Source organism: Micropterus dolomieu, linkage group LG07 (assembly GCF_021292245.1).
Source record: "Micropterus dolomieu isolate WLL.071019.BEF.003 ecotype Adirondacks linkage group LG07, ASM2129224v1, whole genome shotgun sequence".
NCBI lineage: Eukaryota > Metazoa > Chordata > Actinopteri > Centrarchiformes > Centrarchidae > Micropterus > Micropterus dolomieu.
The window spans coordinates 13,276,006-13,299,190 of NC_060156.1; the positions used below are offsets into that span (position 1 = coordinate 13,276,006).

Sequence of the window (23,185 nt, forward strand, 5' to 3'; positions counted from 1 at the left end):
TTTACATAAAAAGTGACGTTATTCAAACCACAAGCTTTCTCTCATTACTCAGTCAACAACTGTGACTAGCGATTAATTTGATCAAGAAAAATGCATATTATTTCTTATTATGTCTTTCTGCCTGATTCCACAAGAATTTCAAGATATACGCTTAAATCAGTAATCAAAAATATTAATTAGCAGCTATTTTGATGATCAAATATTTTTATCTAGTTATTTTAAATGCAAAAATGCCAAACATTTCCCGGTTCCAGTTTCTTCAATGTGAGGATTTCAAGCTTTTCTTTGTCATACTTCATGGTGGTCCAGTGGATAGCACTGTAGCCTCACAGCAAGAAGGTTGCCTTTACATGTTCTGCCCGTGTCTGCGCGGGTTTCCTCTGTGTGTTCCACCAAAAACATGTTAGGTTCTCCTGTCAGTGTTATTGACTGGTAAAAAATTCTGGAGTTGGTCCCCGGGCGCTGCACAGCAGCTGCCCACTGCTCCCTTGAGGGATGGGTTAAATGCAGAGGATAAACGTCACTATGTGCATGTGACAATAAAGAAACTTCTTCTAATTTGTAAACTGATTATCTTTGGGTTTTGGACTGTTGGTCTGACAAAGCAAGACAAGATGCCGCCTTAGGCTCTGGAAAATTACAACTTTGGGATATTTTATTGACAAAATGATCGACAAAGTAATCGATAATGAAAATAATCATTAGTTGTATCCATCTTGTGTCACCATCATCTTCACTTTAAAGCTGAAATGGATAAGTGATCTGACTGCACAGCCGCAGTAACCCCTGCTACTGTACCACAGCTTCTACGGACTTTCCAGTCATTTCTGCTTTCTAATGAACTTGTACATTCACATAGCTGGCTCTATACAACTTATTATGCCTATCATGCAGGAGCAGAATGGTACGCATAATTAAGTGATAAAACCTAATGTTTCAAGCTGTTAAAGAAAGGCTGACTGTGTGTCATGGAGGTGAGAATAAGTCAGGAGAAGTCTGGGGTGCTGCAGTAGCTAAAGAGAGAGGGAGAGAGAGAGAGAGAGAAGCTTGTACTGCAGTACAGCAGAGCAGCTCAGGTGAAAAAAAAAGTCCTCTCATCCTCAGCTGTATGAATGTTGGAGGATTACAGGCTCATTTCACCATGAGTTCTTCATCTGACATTACTTTTAAATGGCCATCTATCATGCAAGCAGCACACTGCATGTCGGCACTGACTTTACCTCATGCTGAACTGCTGCCATCTCGGAGCCGTGAGCATCACATCAAGAGGCAAATTCAGGTCACTTAAAAAAAATCTTTTTTTGCATGAGGGGGAACGAACTAATGAGAGGAACTTGAACTTCTATTATCTTCAAAACAATTAACTATGAATTCTCACGTCTGAGCTGCAAATTATCCCACAGTTTCACAATCCCTTTTTAGTTTCTAAGAGAACTACTTTGCATGTTCCATCTTCGCCTATTAAAGTAATCATCTGGTGAAAAATGTCGTCTATACTTTAATTTTTAGAAGAGGGAATAAATATGTTCATGACAAAATTTACAACTTGCTGATTAACAATTTATATCCCTGTGTGACAGAGATTCTGAGCAACACTTTTTTGTATTATGAAGTCCATTTTTGCTCACTGAGTACAACACAAAACTGTGTCATGAGTATACACAAGCCTTATCTCACCTACCCAGCCTGCATAGCATAGCTGTATAAACATGTGACTGGGATCAATACTGACTACACGAACAACCCCTTGTTTGTTTATTGTACACGTTCAATACAAGCGGCTGGGGATGTTTGTTTTTATCTCATTTTGTTCGGTCTTTGCTGGATCCTGAGATTTTCTGATTTATCTTGCAGCGATGTTGTCTTTCTGAGAACACAACCCAGAAGTTACCAGGACATATCTGACTGAATGCAGAGGGAGGCTGCGTATCTGCTGCATTACGGGAGATCAGAGTTACGAGAAAGCTCATACTTCACCAAGTGAGTAGTATCTCCTCGGGATCTGGGAGTCTGGGTAGACGTTCTCTAGATACCAGGAAAACGGTTTGCACCGCAAGGCCTCACGGAGGGCTTTACGGGATGAAACGTCTCCGTAGTCCACCCGCATCACGCCTGTAGAAAAAAAAGGATTCAGCCATATGCATCACTGAACATCATCAAGTCAGTATTTACCTTAGTATTAGCATTTTTTTTGTTCTGAAAATAGAAGGAAAGAGCTGTTTTCTTGCACCACAAAGACTAAACACCAGAGGGACCCTTTATAAAAAAGATTTTTTAAAAACACCATACAATCTTCCTGAAAAATGGACTACTGTCTGTGGGTGGTCGTGGAAGGATTTTCTATTTAGTAATGCATAAATGACCTAATTTCTTCAAAGAGGGCATGTGAATCAAATCCCATTTATACACAGTGTATTGCTAAATGCAACGCATCTCCTTCAGAAATGTACAAACGCAACAACTGTGGAATAGCGTGTGCCATGACGTATGTTATTTTAGCCAAACAGAAACCGCATGATCTATCAGCCTGGTTGCAACTTAAGACTGAGGACGGATTAGACAGCGACTGGGCACAGACACTTACAAACACATTAGACAGATGGTTTCTTCCCAGAGTGCTTCTTGAGGACTGCATGAGCATGTAGACAGATCCATTGTGGTCATTTATCACGAAAGAGCTGACGATTGCAATAAGGGAAAATAGAATATAATTTTCTATAATACCAACTAACATATAAGACCCGCAGCACTGTATATTTATCCATCAAGCATTAGCCAGACAATGCAATATTTCTGTAATACCATCAACGTCTTATTCTTTAATCTGTGAAATAGGCATTTCAGGTTGGCAGATAAAAGCTATGAGCTGAAGGCCACCCTGGCTCTCTTCTCTCTCCCTCTCTCTGTAGTTTCTGAGCATTGCAGAAGTGAGGTCTGGCAACAGTGTGGCCCAGATCATTCCCTCTAATGTCCTGGAGGAACAGACAGCCATTGTGGGGCCAAAATATGCACAAAGACTCATCCATCACAACCCCCCAGCTCTGTCTGAACAACTGCCCATGCTGAATCTTGCCTGACAGAGTAGAGGAGAAGGTCACAATTTGTGCCATAAGATCAGCAGATTACGGATGATCCCTTATAGGTTGGCTGGCATCTAAAACACTTAACCAGAGATTTCCGGGACCCTGCCGTCTGCTGAAGGGTAATCACATTACTACTTCGACAGATGGAGGGGTACTCATCTCTCAATCTGCACAATCCTGTTCTAGTTTGTCCATGTTTGTTTGAGCTGTGCTGGAGAGAACACCATCTTAGACAAATTTCTGACCTTGAGTTCAGAGGAGCGCTAAAAGAAATGTGTCTGAAAGTAGGAATTAATTAATCCCAGTTTGGAGATGACAAAGGTAGCATTAAATTCCAATATGAGACAGAGTGTAAAGAGAAATATGAACTCCCAAAATGAGCAAGATAAAGTGCCATGCAAGGGAATGAAATAATAAGAGAGCAGACAAGTCTTTCCCTTTCACACCAATTTGCTAAATGTAATATCAGCAAGCACGTAAGTAGCACAGAGGGGTCTGGTCATAGGGATTGTTCATATCTGCTTCTGAACAGCAATGCACAATGAATAAAGCATGAACTCAAGTATTGACTGCACTACATATTCGCTGAAACATTTAACTTTTAACATGCACAATTCATACCATTTTGTCGTCAACATGTGATTCTACTATTCCGGTGTCAGACAGCTCTGTACCTGGTGATATGATATAGAAGAAATCTTTGAAATCATCCATCCAGACTTCCGCCAGGCGCCTGTTGTTCTTGTTGATGACTTGGCCCGTTCCTCCAGGGAAGCTGTATGGGGTGGCCTTCCGGAAAACATGGCCCACGTGCGAACATGTTACAATTTCCAATGAGCCACCGCACTGCCAGATCTGCAGACAAATGCAGATTTACACAGTATATAATACAGTCAATACAAATGTATTGAACATTGTCTGAATGCCAGTTCCTATATTTGATCGTTCCTCACTCCTTGATCCTCAGATAACCTTGAAATTGATCAAATCGGTCATCAATTCTGCAAGCAAGGAGGATTAAGCAAGGAAAAAAGAGACCATGGTACGACACACTGTTTTACAGGAAATCTGTTTGTGACTGAATGCTGCAACAGATTGGCCTGCTTTGAAGCAGCATCGCTGCAAGTCATATTATTCCCAATATCTACATTTTGTGTGTTTTCGTATTCTACATCTCGTTATGAAAATAGTTGATATGTGTTAACTGTAGATCTGATTAAGATGGACAGCCTAAAACAGTAAAAATAGGTTTTTAAATATTTAAAAACATTAGGAGATGTCGAATACTAAATAAGGAATTTCTTAATTCATAAATATATGTGAATAAATAAGTGAAAAAATGAGTCATGTGCATGTCTGAGCAGTGAAGTTCACTAACAAATAGTTCTCTCACTAATCTGCACACAGTCTAAACTTTTGAAACAGTTGCAAATACATAACATGTAGAAACTAGTGTGTCACATTTCTTAATCTTGTTTTGTCTTGTAGAAAAAAATCTAGAAAATAAAACAATTGCGCTTATATTGGTTACTGTGCACTTATTTGGACAAAACATTCCATCATACAATTATGAGTCACCAGAAACCGACATGGCTTCTAATTTCATTAAACATGTATTTCGAAGACTCCTCTTTCCTTGCATCTTTTCCTGGAATCTCTCTCTGGAATCTTTAGAAGGGATTGAATAAAGAGATGCAAGTCAGGGAAATGTGGATATAATAAATGCAGTTGGCGTGTACCCATTAACCAAGGCTGGTGACGTTATAACATCGTGATAGCATCCCTCCCTGGTCTATCACTCACTCTAAAAGACATTTCCAGGTTTTCTCCGCCCCAGATGTCCATCCCTGGATCGTAGCTTCCTAATTCTTCAAAGTTAGTTTTGTCTATAGAGAATAATCCTCCTGCCATGGTGGGAGTTCTGCAACAGACACACAACAAATTAAGACAAAAAAAATAATCAATTTGCAATATATTACGTCTCTTTGTGCTGTTTATTAGCATCTTAGTGTAACTTTGAGGAACATTTGCAATATAATTAGACGAATTTGTTTGAAAATTTGAAACAAAGCCTTTGAGGAGTAATTACTTTTATCTTTTAATTCATTCCATGTTATAGTCGGCCCCTTCATTAAGGATACTATTTGTTGCTGGGAGTGATTTGCATACAGATGACAAACTGCGCTTAGCTTTTGTGTAGCCAAATACAGGACAAATGTGAGCAGAGCTTCTATTTTTCTATTTTTAAATTAAATGAGCTCCCAACTAGCAGGGTGCTATTTAGGCAGTTGCTTGCATCAGGGAGATACACAGACGAAAAGGATCTATTTCTGTCTGCAGATAAAAATGGCACTTTTCATAACAGGAGTTCCTGTGAAGAAATCTAACTATCTATGACTTCTCTGTGGCATGCTGCCATCACAGATAAACCCATTCTAATGAGAAACCGAGAACTAACGTCTGACTGAACTTACAAAAACTGTCTCTGTTCATTCTTCTTAATCAAAAAACACAAAACACTACACAAGTTAAAGGTTTGTCACACAATTCCCTGAAAAATGATCTAGATTTATCTTCAGAGGAGAAGGAAACATTGACTTTGTGTACCTGACAGGAAGTGTTCTGTCCCCCTTGCGTCGATCCATCTCCCGCTGGGGAACAGGGTACCAGCGGAAGTTCAGCTTCCAGTTGAAACCGCCATAGGTCATATCTGAGCCTGCCATGTATTCAAACGTCTCGTCGCTGATGACATCAATGATAGGGCACACCACTGCTGTCCTGCAGCACATACAAAACACATTCAATGTCGAGATAAATTACACAGTAAATGTAGGCTTGCTAAAAATTCAAAACATTTAATGCATACAAGCAAGGCGTGGTGATGCAAGTTTTATTCATTTGACCACAAAACCTAAATAAAACAACCTACTCACTCAAAAAGAGAGCAAATCAGGTAATGGTTAGTATTTTAAATGTTTGACCACAGTGCTGACCACACTAATGATTATTTACGTTACTGATTAATCTGATTTATTTTTAAGAATCATAATGAACAGAAACCACTGGAGGGTTTGCAATCAGCTGAATGTTCACTTCTGAGATAAATTTTCTGTTTGACTAATCGGTTAATCATTTAAATGACTAATCAGGTCTCGACAACACCACATTACTTACTATAGTTTATTTGCTCCAGCATCAATAAAAGTAGCAAAATAAACTCTGCATCTGATGGCATTTTCAAGCTGCCATCAGATTATTAGGGAAATATTTTTGAATCTTCGTTTATTTACTTCCAAGTGTATCATAATATAATAACGCCATTCATGCTTCAGTTATAATTAATGAACAACAACATTCTGAACACATCTGCCGGATTCTGATACAGTACATATCAATATTGGACAAAATGTTAATATAACAGATCTAATACTGTATACCTTATGTCTGCACCAATACTTAAACATGACATAAAGACGCCAATACATCCGCAGCAGCTTGCAGTAAAGGGTAATGGCTCCATAATATAATATTCTCACTCATATGATACTGATTTCTTCCTGAGGGACGAATGAATGTGTCTGATCTCAGATAAAACATGGATCGCAATAGAATCATTTAATCCAGCAATCCATCCATCGGCTAATGTCACTCTCTCTCTCCCACACACACACACAGCAGATACACACACTATTTGTTTTTAACAAACAAGAAGTAAAACCTAAAATAATATTTGAATGCTCATGATAAATAACAGAAACCAAATAAACACTGTGTCACTTTAAATGAATACACTTAGCTTAACAACTGTAAAAACACCCTAAGCTGAAGAAAAACATCTCCTGTTCAGCCGGGCCACGTCATATTTGTCCCCAGACATGTATCAGTTGTAGCTAGAATACATGTCCTTGTCCACTTTAATCTCGACTTCATTGACGTCTGCTAGCACCAGTCGTAGCAGAGTTAACACAAAAACAGAGCTACAGTAATTGAAGTTAGCTTTTCCTCTGAGGCAGAAGCAGACAATGGAAAATTATTATCTTCTCCTATCAGCAGTGCCAGGCTCAAACAGTGTATTTATAACTGATAGTTTGCTTTCCCATCAATATCAAGAGGGCGCTTTGGCTCAAGCACTCAATGATGCAACTTAAGTGAAATGTGATAATATCAGTATTAATAAAGGCATGTCTCAGGACTGAATAGGAAAATGATTAAAATGATTGACAATGAGAAACTCATTAGTGCCATAACAACTGCTCCTGAAAAATAGTCAGTAATTCACATCAGCTTCTTAAATTTCATTAAGTGCGGCCTATTTAGCTCCTACCTGTCCTCTTTGATGCGTGCCAGAAGGGGCTCCAGCCAGCCGACAGTACACTCACAGTGAGCGTCCAGGAAGGTAATGACCTGACCTTTTGTGGCGGCCGCACCCCTCAACCTGGCTCTGATTAGACCTGAACGCTGCTCCATCCTCAGGATCCTTACTGGCACCTCCAGAGTCCGCGCATAGTTCTCCAGCTTTGTCTTCAGGAAGTCTGAAACAAACCAGCAGACAGAAAATTAATCGATATGTATTTTTTTAAACAAAAATCTGAGCCTGGTTGAGAGTTTTGTGTCCCATATTGTTAACATTGTTCATCAGCCTACTTGAGTTCAGCATGTCCATCCTGTATCCTTGACTACAGAGTTAAACCTGTGTCTGTTGTATATTACATACTGTACATTTTGTGAAATGCTTATTGGCTAGAGAGTGCAGACCACCAACCTCGCTCACTGGCATCATCGACTAACACAATCTCCACAAGCAAGTGTCTGGGAGAGCGGTTGATCACGCTGTGAACTGTCCGCAGCAGGGTGCTCCATGCCTCGTTGTGAAACACAATCACAATGCTGGTGTTTGGCAGGTCGTCTGGGTACACCTTGGTTTTACAGCTGATAAAGGAAAAGCAAAAAATTTAATTCAAACTAAATCAGTAAAGTAGAAATGTTCAAAAGGAAAGTCAGGCAAAAAAGATTATTTCATGGTCTATTAGAAAAAGCTTTTAAATATTTCCCTAAAAAATTTAGAAAGATAAAAATAAACAGAATTTTGTGAAGGTAACTTTTTATTATTTACTCATCTGTTTTAGACTACACCAATAACAGACTAGAATAACAATTAACTCTAACTCATATTGAAACAATAAATTTATTTGTTGTTGATTAAAAGAGCAACATTTTTGTCTTTTATATTAATCCTTTAATCCAGTAAAATCCCAATAATTTGCTGCTTAGAGCTTCTCAGATGCTAAATATTTTAACTGAAAATGGATGTTCCGAGTACACACCATTTGATGGTCATTTGTAAGAATTATAAATTTTCTGTAGACTAAATAAGTAATTAATTCTATAAAATGTAAGTCACCAAAAAATAACATCATTAGCAGCAGCTAAACTAAACTTAATCGAGACTAATGTGAAACCTGAACATAATCACTTATAATCATATAATCCTTCTACCTACCAAAAACAAAAACATTGGTGATGTCATGATACATTGGTCTAAAGCTACAGTGTTTTTCCAAGCTCATAGTGCTTCTCTACGCCTGCGGCTCATTATATCATATGAATATTATCTGAGAAGAGAATTTCAGTGTGTCCTGCTGCTATCCAAAGCTGCCATCAGGGCAAAAACATTGTCATTTGAGATTTACTGACAAATATGTCCAAAGAAAGTAGAAACAGTAAAACCAGTGCTGACAGCTATGTCAGCATGTCCTTGGCTTGATGGGACGTCTGTCAAATCCAAAGAGTGAGAATGTGGCAAATGTGGGACAGCGCTGTAGTGGATGATGTTGAATAAAGAATGAGCTGCGTTACAGGAGCGGAGGAGGTTGACGGCCAGGGCGGGAGGAGGGGAAGTGGGAGGTGACAGAGGGTGAACCAAGCGGAGCAGACAGCATTGCTAGTTCAGTGCAGTCTATTCAAAGTGACAGCACTGTCTGACACAACTAGGCCAGGAGGTTGCCTTAAAGACAAAATGTTAGTGGTCCACGCAGAGGCAACAACTGGCAATTCTGCATTGCTCTGGATAATTTTCACCACATAGCTGGTGACATTTTGCAAGGCTAAGCTGTGCTCTGTAATACAGCTGCTGTAATATTTATATTGAGAAAAGGATGGAGCCAAAATGAACAGAAAAACTAGAGTAGTTGCAACCAGCTGAATGTACAATTTATCTCAGTAATATAGGTCTTCTTTTGCACTACGCAGGCAAAAAGATCCTTATATTTGCATCTCCACGTTGCAAAAAAGTCTTGAGTTGGCATTTTCATGGTAAGAAGTAAAACTGGGGAACGTAGGTGTGGCCTATTTCTCATGGTGTATCTGACTGGCAGAGCCTTTGGTATCCACTTAATGAAAGTGCTGCTTAGAAGTCGTGTTCAGTTGGAATATTTAAACACGAATGGCTCAGATAATGTCTCCACAAGAGGCAAATGCCGGTGCATATCAGCAGCCAGAGACAAATGTGCTCATGTTTCACACAAATTGCTCCTTGGATTTTCATTAAGTGCTCAAGTGGATCTTGAGTGACAGTAAACAAAACCTTGCTCCCATTCAAATGTCAAGCCTAATGTACACACTTGAGGGATCTGATGGATTCTGCTTTGAAACAGCGCCCATAATTAGAGATGTCTTTTCACATTACATACAAAGTTATTAATAACAATTAAAATTTAATGGACTTAACAAACCATTTAAAAATGACTGTAATAATCAGAACAACATTGCCTTGATAGTTGGAGCATTTCGTCTCTGCATTTCACCGTCTGAAACACTGTTGAGACTTTTTGACAAGAGGAAGAATCCCTTCTGCCTGGAGCCACTGAACACATTTGTCTGAATACTGGAACAGTTTCTAGCGAACCCAACATTAAAAGTCTACACACATTAAGGAGTGAAAAACCCAAAGAAATAAAGAAGCAAAAAAGCAGAAAGGATCAGCCAAAAGGTCAGCTGTTTGATAAAGAAACCGCGGTGCCTTGCAATGTGCGATAGGTATCAAAGGTACCAAGGTTTGCAGGCAGCGGAGGAGTAGAGTGAAGACTGTGCTATGCTGGTCTGTTGGTGTGTGTGTGTGTGTGTGTGTGTGTGTGTGTGTGTGTGTGTGTGTGTGTGTGTGTGTGTGTGTGTGTGTGTGTGTGTGTGTGTAGGTGTTAAAGGGTCAGTTGTGTGATTCACAGCATGCATCTGGAATACATCCAAGCTTACGCACCCATCCAACCTCACATCCGGCAGACTCCTGTTGAGTGCAATCATGTCGCTGGCCATCAGATTGAACTGGTTAATCTTAAAGAGCTCCTTCATCTTCTCCTGGTCATCCTTGGGGATGTTCACCGCCTTGCCCATCTCCCCCGGACCCTCGTGGCTCCGAGATATCACAGCTGTAATATGGCAGAGGCAAAACAAAAAGAAGATCTAATGAGAAATCAAACCTATTATTGTGCATTTCCCTCACTAAGGAGGCGGGAAAAAATAAATGACTTGGTATATATCGTCTAGTCTTGATTAGGAAACAATATGTGAAGGACTACTATGATATAAAAGCCCACTAAATAACAAATGCTCCAGATCTCCTCTCTAAATGAGAGTAATGAGTACTGACTGACCTCCCTAACCCCAGTCTGTTGGCTGTGCGCCCTGTTCTAACCAGTGAAAAAAAGACTTGTGGTGGTTTTTCCAGAACTCAAAGTAGTAAGAGGGCACAAGTTCAATACATACAAAAAAAATACAGCCGTAGTGAGATGTACCAATTCTGTAGTGGACATCACAAATGGAAAGGTTTATTATCTGTTCCTTAAGGCTGAGAAGACAAGAGTGCAGCAAAGCATGCTAGTTCTATTTCTGTACAATATGAAAAGTGTAATCTTCTATACTAGTAAAAAGCCAGAGCATAAATGTAATTTTCCAGATCAGTGTGCTGGTGTTATTCACTTTAAAAGCAATAATATACTGGCAGCGTGTATAATGGAAAACACATTATATTGCTCTTATTAATATTATTATATTAACGCTTAATAATATTGCTCATCCAGAAAATGTGATGGCATTCCCACTTGCACTGTTTAAAAAAATAAAATAAAATGTGAAAAACCGTGAAGGCATTCAATACAGACAGTGCATGCGTCCTGCTTAAGCTCTCTCTCCTGGTTGCTGTGGAGTGGGTATTAAACACTGTGCAGTCTGGCAGCTATATTTAATTTTAATTTAATCTATTAGGAGGTTTTGAATTCAGAGATTTGGGAGAAACGTATTAATAGATGAAAAAGTAGCATGAAAGCAAAACCGTTTCTAGAATTACCACAGTCTTCTTTGCCATTCGCCCTGCAGTCAAATGCCTGCAAAACATCAGCATTGCTGTTGCTGGACAGAGTGAGCCCCCTTCACCAAAGGTAAATAACCTCCCATAGATTTATGACTGCGCTCTCTCTCTCTCTCTCTCACTAGCTCTCTCTCTCTCTCTAATAATCTCTTAGAGCAGAGGCAGTGATTTCCATGAAAAGGGACACACAGTTAATATTAGCCACAAGTTCCCACCAAGGTTAAGAGGATTCCCTACGACCCCTCATGGAGACGAGCTGGTGTCTGCTGGATTGTTGTACCTCAATGGATCCTGCTCTTTTCTTCTTTATGGTGCTGCTGACGCTCTTCATTTTGACAGTGGCTTAAATCTGATGGACACAGCTCCAGTGCTGAGCTGGATTATTGAGCAAAGTGTTCTTCAAACACATGCTCAGCCTCCCCAACCCATCAACCTATACTACACAGGATAGGAATGTTGCGGGAATATCGTACGTAGCCAGAATATCCGGCAAACCATTGACACCAGACAAAATGTAAAATTATATAGTATTTTAATCTGACTTTGAAAATGGGTTACTAAATAATGTGTGGAACAGTACTGTTGGATGTAAAACAGTACTGTTGGATGTACTGTTGGCAGAGAGCCGAAAGCTTTGTGAATTTTGTAGTAGATAGTCCTCAGGCCTTGTAATAACAAGGCCAACTGTCATTCCCAATTTACCACTACATTTCGGGCCTCTTTGTTATAACTTGAAAGTTACAAATTAATATTTTTCAAGCATGGATAAAGCCATATGTGATACATGCAACAGTCAAAGGTATCTGTGACTTGGTCAAAATATGGTTCACATTTAAGATGAAGCATGAATTTTACAAAAGTGTAAAAGATGTTTTCCATTTGTGCCAAGATACATCTCAGTCAAAACTGCAGAGGCTGCTGGAGCTTTTTTCAAAAAGTCATCTTTCCTTCTTTACCTTGATTAAATCAAACTTTTTTTTTTTTAATATGGTGCCTGTGTGCCTCTATGGATTATAATGTTGGTCCTTCACCACAATTACCCATTTGGTCTACACTGAAACATCTCCCATCATGAGGTTGTCATTTATTGTTTTTAGTTAAATGTCTCAACAACTATTCAGAGATTCATGTTTCTCTGAGGATGAATTCTAATAACTTCGGTGATCTCTTTTTCATTTATTGCCACCATCAGGTCAAAATTTTTATCTGTCCAAAACTATGATGAAATACTCACAGCCTTAGCTGTATTTGCTGTTTAAAGATAATTAGCAAATAGTAGCATGCCAACATACCAAAACTATACTAAGATGATGAACATGGTGAAAATTTCTACCTGATAGAAATCATAATGTAATCATTGTTAAAGTCCTGCTGTGCCCAAAGCATATACATATAACATATCTGCTGACTCTTAATGTAAGTTTAATTAAAGCATGTATTGTTTGGGGGTATCAGAGTGTATTTTAGGTGCAAAGATGGATTTGATTTCAAGCCTTTAACTTTATTTATTAATATTTATTTCACATTATTTGTGGAGCAAATGTCAGTATATTTATGCTGAATCATGCAGCCAGTTATTTTTCTTATGAAAGCTGTAAATTATAATCTTTCACCCCCAGCACTTTCAAAATTAGTCATCTATGAAATAATACAGTCAGATTTAATATATAGACTAGAAACACTCAAATGAACCTGGTTTTGCTTTGCAACACACAAATCAGAGGAGCCTTCGAAAACAAACTCTGTCAAAGCCAACACACTCTGTTCCTGACACAGAGCATTCATTATAAAAGATGACCACGTTCATTTGGGAAGAAAACACTGGCTCTGTCTGCCCTCGGGTCAATCAATCTGATTCAATGTCCCTGCCTGCAGCTTTATCCCAAGCAATTACAGTGAAAAGGTTCCACTCACACTCACAGGTAATTAGTCTTTTGAGACACAATCACTCACAGCCCTGAACAAAAATAAAATGCCACGCGTCTACCTGTCGGTATGTGATATATAAACTCATAATTCTGATAAATTTACAATACAAGTGCAACTCTAGATTCTCTCAACATTTGCCACATGTAATATATGTTATAGCCTTCTCTATATGTTATATACTTCATTACTGAAATGTCTTGTGGGAGCTCAAATGAACTCTTTGATCATTGTTTGCGAGATTCCAGATTCCTCTTATCAAGGTGGACTCTGACACTAGTCTGAATGCAGATTGTCCTCCAGGTCTTTTCATTCTCATTTACTTAACAGGAAAAGGTCTGTGCAGTGGTACACAGTTCTCTATAACAGGGCTATAGGGCTCTATAATAAGCTTGATCCACTCTCTTTCCTTTATACTTTACCTCCACCTCTTCCCTCTACTGCTTCGTGCCTGCAAGTCGGACCCAGCTGGCATTACATTATATATCAGAGAAGCTCCCGTTGAACACAAAGTCAATGTAGACCAGAAACAAACATTCAGAACACTACTATGCTGCTCTTATGTGCACCTTCACCCTAACTGCAACATATTTATATTACTACCAAGTGATAGACTAAATATAAGGAGTCTGTCATCTTTAAGTGTAATATCTACAAAGGTATGAGTTCCCGGAAAATGTTAAGCTTCCTCTGTGAGTGGAGGAAAATCCATAAACAATAATTCAGAGTGAGAATTATATTTTTGTATTCTGAACAGCTAAAAGTAGCACTGTGCAACACACCCTGTGGTGTCACAACTGAGATCTTCTCATGTGTCAAAGCAAACCCTTAAATGACAGCCATCTATTCTACAAACAGATATCTGAATGACAGAATGATTATTTTATCGGCATGTGAAATAAGTGAAATTACTGCTATAAAATATGTACTTGATAAAATGTTCTTTTTTTTCCCCTCATTCTTTTCTCCTGATTATCAATGATTTTTAATATATATGGTTCAATACCGCTTGAGGAGGAATACTGCAGCTAAAGTCAAACTAAAATCCTGAACTTTAACAAGTTCCGGATTAAACATACTGTATGTATAATATATGTACTGCAATCCTAATCAAGTCAGTTGTATTTATATAGCCCAATATTACAAATCATACATTTGCATTTCAGGAGGTTTACCATCTATATATCACACGACACCCTCTGTCCTTAGACCCTCGTTTTGGATGAGGAAAAACTCCCAAACACAGATGCAGTCATCCCAATCGACAACTGAATGTGCCAACCATCACATTTCATTTTCAAAAAGATCATGTGTGGCACACAGCTTCGCCTTGTGATGCTTAGCCTCTTCGAGTGGTTGATTGTGATTCCATTGTTTTCTTCTGTGTGTGTTGTAGTGATGCAAAGGCCAGGCATTCAACACACTCTTTCTAATGTTGAACGTGCATCTCCATTAAACCAATCAACTCATCAGCTAATAATCTTGCAACAATTATTTTCAAAAATAGAGAAGCTGATTCTTCAAAAAAATCTAAACCTTAACCTTAGCTGTGAATGCATAGCCTTCAAGAAGTGAGTTTCATAATCAACACTTATCCAATTGCTCTTTTCACTTCATAAATAGCAAAACTATTTGTATGTCTCATTAATGCTCACAGGGGCTGTAGCTGTCTCAGGGAAGCTCTCCGACAAATGCATGTCTGAATTCAGAAAAAATAGACAACTCCAAAAAGGACCAACCAGCAAGATTCATGGGTGAATTTATCTAAAGCTCTATATTAAAAGGGGCACTGATTTTACACGAGGCCCAGTTTACTGACGAGGAGTACCACTCAGCCTGTGGCAACTTTTGTTGCTCTTTAGAGAGCTTTCTAAAATCTGAAACATCAATCATGTCAAGGGTTATTTCAGATTGGGATTGAGAAACGAAACCGAAAGACTTTAAAGCAAACCGTTTAAAGATGTTTGAAACCGATGAAATCGCATTATCAGAGCTAGGGTAGGTAATATCTTTCAACTTGTTATAACCTGTGGTAACCTCGTAACCTGTGGTTACGTGCGTCAATGCAACATCCTTTCCTTTACATGTTAACAGACAGCCCTCTGTACGTCAAGCAAATGTAAAATCTTACACAAATAACAGACAGGAGCGACTGGCCATTTAGTTCATTATAGTCAAACTGAGAAACACTGATGTGAGCTACATGGTGCCTGCTCTCTTTGAGGAATTTAAGACAGACATTCTTAAGTTGGTCATTACCAAAGTAGAGATTTTAAATGCATTAATCAATTTTTTTTATATTAATAGTATTCAATTAAATTGCTCTGTGTTATGCGAAGTGTTCCTCATAGTGCTGATGCTCACTTTCAGTTTAACTGAGCTCTGTAGCCTATTTTGGCTCATTCTTTTGATTTTGAATGTTTACTAGGGATGGGGGGAGGGAAATCAATTCTTAGATGCATCGCGATCCTGAAAGATTATGTCTCCATTGCAGAAAAGTCAATGCAGTAATCTCCAATCAAATCTGCTGCCAACATGGCCACTATTGAGCTCTCATCACATTATGGGCGATACGCTATGGAGTGTATACTGTAGATCGTAGAGTATACCAAATTAAAACAATGTCAAACATTATGCAGCTACAGAATCGATATTTTTGTTAAAGGTTGGTGGAGACCAAAACAGAACTAAAAAAAAAGAATAAATGATGCACGTACATTCGTTAGCTGGCCAGAGTCAAAATGAATGTTAATATTACATATTCCACTGTACATCAGCTACATGTGTAAATAGGAAACTGTTTGCAAGCCATTACAATTTCATAAGGTGTAGTGTCTGCACATCTGTCACATTGTTTTAAAAAAAACTGAATAATGTAGTTTTAAGAATCCCGCTCACTTTGGGTCTCCAACAGACTGAAATTGTTCATATCTATTAACTACACATCTAACTACAATATCATGGCTTCACACGCATTAACTGAATGGTAATTAGTAATTAGTGTGAACTCACAGAAAGGCTTAAGTAATAATCAAATTGGAGTAAATTCTAATCAGTAAAGTGAACATGTGAATCGGTGCCAGAGTAAGAGGGGGCTATTCTGTTTTGAAAGTTTAAAGCTTGACAAGATAAACCTGAAAACACCTACAGTCTCAAGATAAACCAGTATCTCAACAGTCAGTTCAAATATTTTGCAAGTCATCACATTTAAGCTATTTTGTACGCAAAGTAACTCAAATGTAACAGTGGACTTCTATGTGATAATCAGACCCAATAGCTGGCAGCTCTGCCTCATTCTAACAAAGTAGCTCAGCAAGCCTCTTAGAAACCTGCTTACTGCAGGCCGTGTGGGGAAATAAACTCTGCCAAAAAGGTACTGTACATGTTTTTCCCCCTCAGTGAACTTCATAGGATTTGTGACAGATGATGAAGATAATTGTTCTGATGCCAAACAAAAGGTAGATTGGAGAATATCAAAAATGCAAAAAAAAGTCATCAGTGTGTTGTGTGAGATCATTGTGTTGTAACCTATTCTGTTCTACATCCAAGCATCTGAAAGAAAAACTAAATCAAAGCTCCATTTCATATAATTCTAAATTAACATTAGCGTAGTTTAAAAGTTGGATAAGAAGCGAGAACTCACTTCACCTACTGCAAAACACACTCCACACTGATTGCTTGGCATTTAACAATTATTGATATATGTTAATTAGGTTGTAATGATTTTATGAAACAAATTATTATTGCTAAAAGCTAAAAACAAATATCTGCAGCACTTTTTTTTTTCCAGAGCCTCTGTGTGCTCTTGGCTTCAGTGCATTTCAGTGCAATATTCAAATCTATTTGTAGAAACTACAAACTTATTTTAGATCACATGAGATGGGTTATACATCACAGCGAAAATTGTGTCTGTATTTATATTTGTCAAAATAATGTTTTTAGTGTGGAAATGCAGAAAAATCTTTTCAACTCAATCTGTACTTACAGCTCACCACACAATGCTTTTGTTACCTTGGTGAACATAAACAGACAGGTTATTCACTGTTATGAATACAGACAAATAGTATCAGAGCATAGCTTCAAAAGTTTTAGAGGATGTACAGGATGTAGTTTTCTGTCCAGAAACCTAAAGCGTAGTTTATAATGCCAACATGCAAGCATATGAACGTGATTTTAGGAATTCAAATGTCTCTCTCTATAGAACAAACAACTGAATATGTTTAATGAAGATATGACTACAAAATGATTTTTAATAAAAAGGTTTGCCAACACAGTTTTGGACTAACTCCTTTTTAAACACATCACAAATGGAAGTGGACTTGATTTTCTCCCTTCAATCTTTCCCCTTAAACGCCTGCTAAAGCCCTTGGAATCCAAAAATGTACATTTTATCTTCCTCTGAGAAGTCTTACAGTTCACTCAATGTAAACCCTCTTGCCTCCTTCATACTCATTTTACAATGAGCAACAGAATATTTAAATAGAAAATCCTGAAAATTAAAAAAACTTAGAGAAAGAGAAGAGAATGAGAGTTGGAAAGGGAGATGGAATAGAGAGTTCTTAATGGACCCCTGAAAACGTCAAGCCCCATCCTGTCTATTCTGTGAATGAAAGGTGAAACAGCAGTGGGGAGGAACTCACCTCGGAGGGCAGGGAGCAGCGAGCGGTCCTTCCTGTCGTCGCATTTGTTACACTCGCTGAAGTAGAGCAGCAAGAACACGTCCACCAGCACCCACACTAAAGAGGTGGTCAGCACCACCTTACAGTAGACAAACCGTCGCATCACCTCCCGGGATGCAGGCAGCTGAACAGGCAAGGTCACAGCGAGAGTGCTCAGGAGCGCTCGGTCTGCTGAAGGGGCGTTTGGACTCTGGAGACGGGGCGAGGAAACAGGAAGGAAACGCAGCAGGTTTGACCAAGAGGCATCATACTAGAGAGGAAAAAAAAAACAAACTGAGAAGATGGAATTCTAAATCTAATCGCAATCATGAAAACTATTTTTGTCTTCCTGCTGTGACTGCAGATGAACATTAACTTAACGATGATCTAAAACAATTAACTTGTGAAAAAACATGATGTCAGCAAAATCTGTGAAGGAAAAGTATTTAAACCAGATCAATATTTGTCTCTTGTAAAAGTGATTAGTAATCACCTTCTCCAGACTTCATTTTATGCATTTCATAGCTCTACACAACCAGAGATTACAGAGCAGTTTTCCATTTATGTATTTTCCTTTTTTATATTGGTAGAATGTCACATAACATAAAAGGTGGAATAAATTAGACAGACAGAGGTGCAACAAAATGAACAGACAACACAACTGTGATAGTGTGTTAAACAGAACAAAAGAGCGGTTATGATGAGTGTGCTAATGGGAAAACTACATATTGTATTTGTGGAGTAATAACAAAAAATGGAGACAGAAAGAGGTAGAAGAAAAAATGTCAATAGAAAAATATACACAGTATAATATACACAAACGTTTACATTGTAGCCTTATCTATACTGGACTTTTGACACATATCTACATTTGAGAGATGTGACAAATCCACATTGAAAACAGTTGCTTCGACAGTGTCAACATGAAATTCAGCATTTCCACTATCAGTTACATTCATTAAGTCGTGGCGGGCAGCCAGCTCAGTTTGTAGAGCCACAGAAATCCCTGGCATCATGTTACCTCACATAAAAATGAGCCCTGTGAGTTCCACTGCAGAGAGGTAAACAGCTTTTAAATTCAGGAATAAGAGAGAAAAGGGTGGATCAGTATGTACTAAGCGAGACAGTTTACAGTTGAAAAATAACCCCCCCCCCCCCCACACACACACACACACTTCAGTTTTTAAAGGTGGTACTTCAGAGGAACCCAGGTGAAAGCAGCCAGGAAGGGCTAGTGAGAGATTTTTCTTATCTTTGCTGTATTGAAAAAAAGCAGGGGTTTACTGTACGGGTGTCACTGCCTCCGGTCGCACACAGACCTTTATGGAGGTCACACCCGGCTTCCCACATTGGACTGACCCCACACCCTCCACATTATGCCATTTGAAAGGATGAGTGACTGCTCATTTCCCCCTTTACAGACTTCATTTCAGACACTTCATCAGTAGTGCTGCTAGGACCATCTGGGAAGCTTTGTGGAGGTTAGATATCTCATTGGCATGGGATGTATGCCTCACAGTATTTCTGATGAAAAAAACAACATCATTTTCTGTCAAACAGGATTTCTACTTGACTGAAATTAGAGGCTTTTTGTTGACTGAAAGGCTTATGAAAGCATAATCAGAATGAAAGTGGAATGATGGGGGGAAAATGCTTTCAGCCATGGCGAACGAAAAACAAACCCAGTAGCCTTGCAGACCTTCATAACAAAAAGATATATGCTGCAATATACATATACAGCTTAGTAAGCTTGAGTTTATCCTAAAGAGATCTTAAAGGTCTGTCTAAGATGTTGTGCTACATTACATGTGTTAAAGCCAACTGAGCCCCTGCACATGCTCAAACATATACCAGGTTAATATGTATGACCTATATAAAAACTTACCCTACCCTTTTACTTTTACAACTACTAAGAAAAAAATGTCTGCGGGGAATCTGACAGATTTCCTTATCTTTCACTTGGTAATTATTTTGCACCACACACACATCATCCTCTATGCTCCCTGTCTAAATGTCCATCACAGTGGTCTGACACCGCTGCCCTGGGCTAATTCTTATGTCATTCAAAAACAAGGCATCCATCATCCTCTGACTTCTAACCCGAGTAGATGGATGCAATCTAGACTCCCAGATAATGGGTGTAATCGGTAAAAGAGTCTCAGCAAAAAATCTGGTGAAATCCAAGTCTGTATGTAGCATCAGCTCCACTCACATCGTAGACAGATCAATGATGATTCTGTCTAATGATGTCTGTTTGCATCTCTAACCATCTGCTTCGGTGCATCAGTGGCAGGGACATGTTTGGGTTTGAAACCACCAACTGCACTACCAGCATCTTGCTGGAGTCTTGTCCGAAGTCATCTGAGTCAATTAGACTAACCATCTGCACAGATGAATATTTCTTGTCTGCTGTACACACCTCTAAAGAACGGGTCCCTCCTGCAAGCCACTTTTTCAACACAAGTGTAAACTATCATGCATTATAAACGGCTTCCTGAAGTTAAGTGTGTTGTTAGCAACACTCTTTGTTGTGAAATGTCTGGTGCAATGCTATGAGCTTTACATATTCCTCATTCATTCAATAGTAGCGCACCTACTGTATGCAATTGCCAGACTTAACTATTCGATGTCCACAGTAATACAACTGGACACGACTCAGAGCAACACTTGCCACTGGAAACATAATAATAATAATAATAATAATAATAATAATCCTTATTTGTAGAGCACTTTTCAAAAACAAGTTACAAAGTGCTTTAACAAGTGTAAAGAATAATACAAAAAAAACAAAAAAAACAACAAACACAAGTATAAACAACATATGAGTAATATGCTCCTCCATCATAAAGGCAAGCCACATTTCTGCTGCTGATAATTTGGGGATTAAGTACCATTTAAGTGCCTTGCTCGTGGTTACTTCAAGGATAGAAGTGGAGAGAGCAGTCATATGCTCAGACAACTCTGGATTCAAACCAGCAATCCCCGGGTCACATACCTGCATCTCTACTCAATCAATACTTTCTGGGTTGCAGAACAAATTGTGTCTGTGGCATGAGGTGTATGTAATGTATCACACAACCATAAATACAGATATTTAGCATATTTTATTAAATTTTGTAGAAATACTATTCTATTTCTCAACCTAAATACTGTTTTGGTACCAGTGCCAAAACTCAGGTATCATATTGGCATTGGCACTCCAAAAACCCTGCCAGGGACAGGAGGTGATTATAGAGCTGATCCCAATAAGTCCATTAGGCCAATGACTATAGCTTATTGTATAACGTAAATAACACGAAAAGATTACATTCATCCCTGTGGTGGTTTTTAAAGGTGTGGCATATGGACACACACATGCTCATCTTTCCTTCATGTATGATGACTTCATAATTCTATTAATTGTTAGATGTAACAGGAGTGAGAAACACAGTAACAAAAGCAGTTAAGACATACGCCAAAAGAAGGACACGTGACAGACAGTAAATAGAGTAACCTTGATGTAAATATAAGATCAAATCTGAAGCATCATCATTAAATATTTCTGTGTTGTGGGAAGCAATAAGATGGGATGGGATGTGATGGGAGGCGTGAACGCAACAGAAAACGAGGATACTCTCTGCTTACCTAAATTGTGGACGGAGTGAACCAGTGACCTGTTCCAGCCTCGCTCTCCGGCAACGTGTTGAGCGCAGACAACATGACCCAATATACAGTGCTATTTGTGGCTGATTTAAACTGGACAAATTGCTCCTGCAAGCGCGCAACGTCTCGAAACGACACCTAAGTTACAGTCCATCTCATGCGTAGTCCACAATCCGGTGTGATACTGTCCGTCCTGGTAATGCCTCTCATGGTACCTGGTCGGACTCCTTGAAAGGATTTGTCCCTCGTTGAGCCGCAGTTAACCGGTAAACATTACCAGTGAATGTTCCTATTCCTTTTAATGCTAATGGAGTCAAAGCTACGTCGCAGCACGCACCTGCTCCCAGGCTGAATATTATAACGGTAAGAGGACAAGCGAGGTAGTATTCAGCACAATCTAACCTCAGTTCAGTCCGACCTGCAAAATAAAAAGCCTCCTTCCTCCTCTCTGATTGGCTGAGAGCGACGTCGCTCATGAAATCCTCTTGAAGTGGAGCTGGTAAATGTAGGCGCGTGCACCACCGCAGCCACCACCACAGGCAAAATACAGTGCTATTTATTCTGCGATGTTAGTGTAAGATATCCAAAATAACACATTTTTCATTTCATTTAGAATTATATTTTTTTATTTATTTCCAGTTAAAAGTCTATAAAAATATAAAGGATCCGAAAGAGTGGCTTGATTTTCTGTGTTTTGTCAGGGCAGGCAAGACATTATGTAGCCTAGCCTAAAAGTTGTTGGGGGGGGTGTCTCTGACTAAAAAATTACAAGGACTTCCATGGCAATTGTCAGGAAAGTATCCATGTTTCAGAACTCGAATTTAAACATTTGATTTCAGTTTTCTAGCTGTCTTAAATGTTTACTTTTGCTTTATGTTTGTTTTTATATGGATTGATAGTTGTGGATGAGATGAATCCAGAAAATTGAATGCAGCTTAATTTAGCTTAGGCCAATTACAATACAGTAATAACATCATATTCTGACCTAGAAAAACCTAAATGATTAAGGGCAGGTTGAAGAATAAGTAAAGTAATTTCCAGCTAGACAGTGGCTAAATAAACACTTCAAAATCAACAGCATAAATTACATACACCTTGGTGTTGTGTACATGCCTGTGCCAGCACCCATGGGCCAATTAATTTAAATTGACAGATTGATACTGTTGTCTACATTTTAAAGGGACCTCAGTGATGAATCATGTTGAACAATGCTGCCATCTGCTGCTATTGATGAGAGACCTTCAGCGTTGCAGGTCTCTGGGCAGTGTAGTAGATCAAATCTAAGCCAGGCATTTAATTACCATTCAACAATTCATGATAACTCTGATGTGCTGTCAATGAAGTACAGTCACAGACTGTAAACTGTCTTTTGATATGAAGCTGTTATTGTTATTTCATTAAAGTCGACTATAATGCACCAGCTGACAAATATACTTTAGTACGTGCACTGTGAGATAAATATGACATCCATTTATATTTGTATTTATGATATGCAGATGAACAAACTTTGTTTCCAC

The 23,185-nt window shown here is 38.7% G+C and overlaps 2 protein-coding genes across 3 annotated transcripts in view; one reads left to right on the forward strand and one right to left on the reverse strand.

Annotated features, from left to right (window-relative positions):
• Positions 1 to 23,185, forward strand: part of ubr3 (ubiquitin protein ligase E3 component n-recognin 3) — a 66,729-nt gene that overhangs the window by 12,965 nt on the left and 30,579 nt on the right. The gene's annotated exons all lie outside the window — the stretch shown is intronic.
• Positions 1,658 to 22,087, reverse strand: LOC123973980 (polypeptide N-acetylgalactosaminyltransferase 13). The gene is made up of 10 exons (XM_046054383.1): positions 21,651 to 22,087; positions 18,009 to 18,297; positions 10,336 to 10,504; positions 7,846 to 8,012; positions 7,408 to 7,615; positions 5,691 to 5,861; positions 4,887 to 5,004; positions 3,758 to 3,938; positions 1,973 to 2,112; positions 1,658 to 1,867 (listed from the first exon to the last, which is right to left on the reverse strand). The coding sequence occupies exons 2-10, from the start codon at positions 18,148 to 18,150 to the stop codon at positions 1,844 to 1,846; spliced, it is 1,320 nt and encodes a 439-aa protein (XP_045910339.1). The 5' UTR covers positions 18,151 to 18,297; positions 21,651 to 22,087; the 3' UTR covers positions 1,658 to 1,843.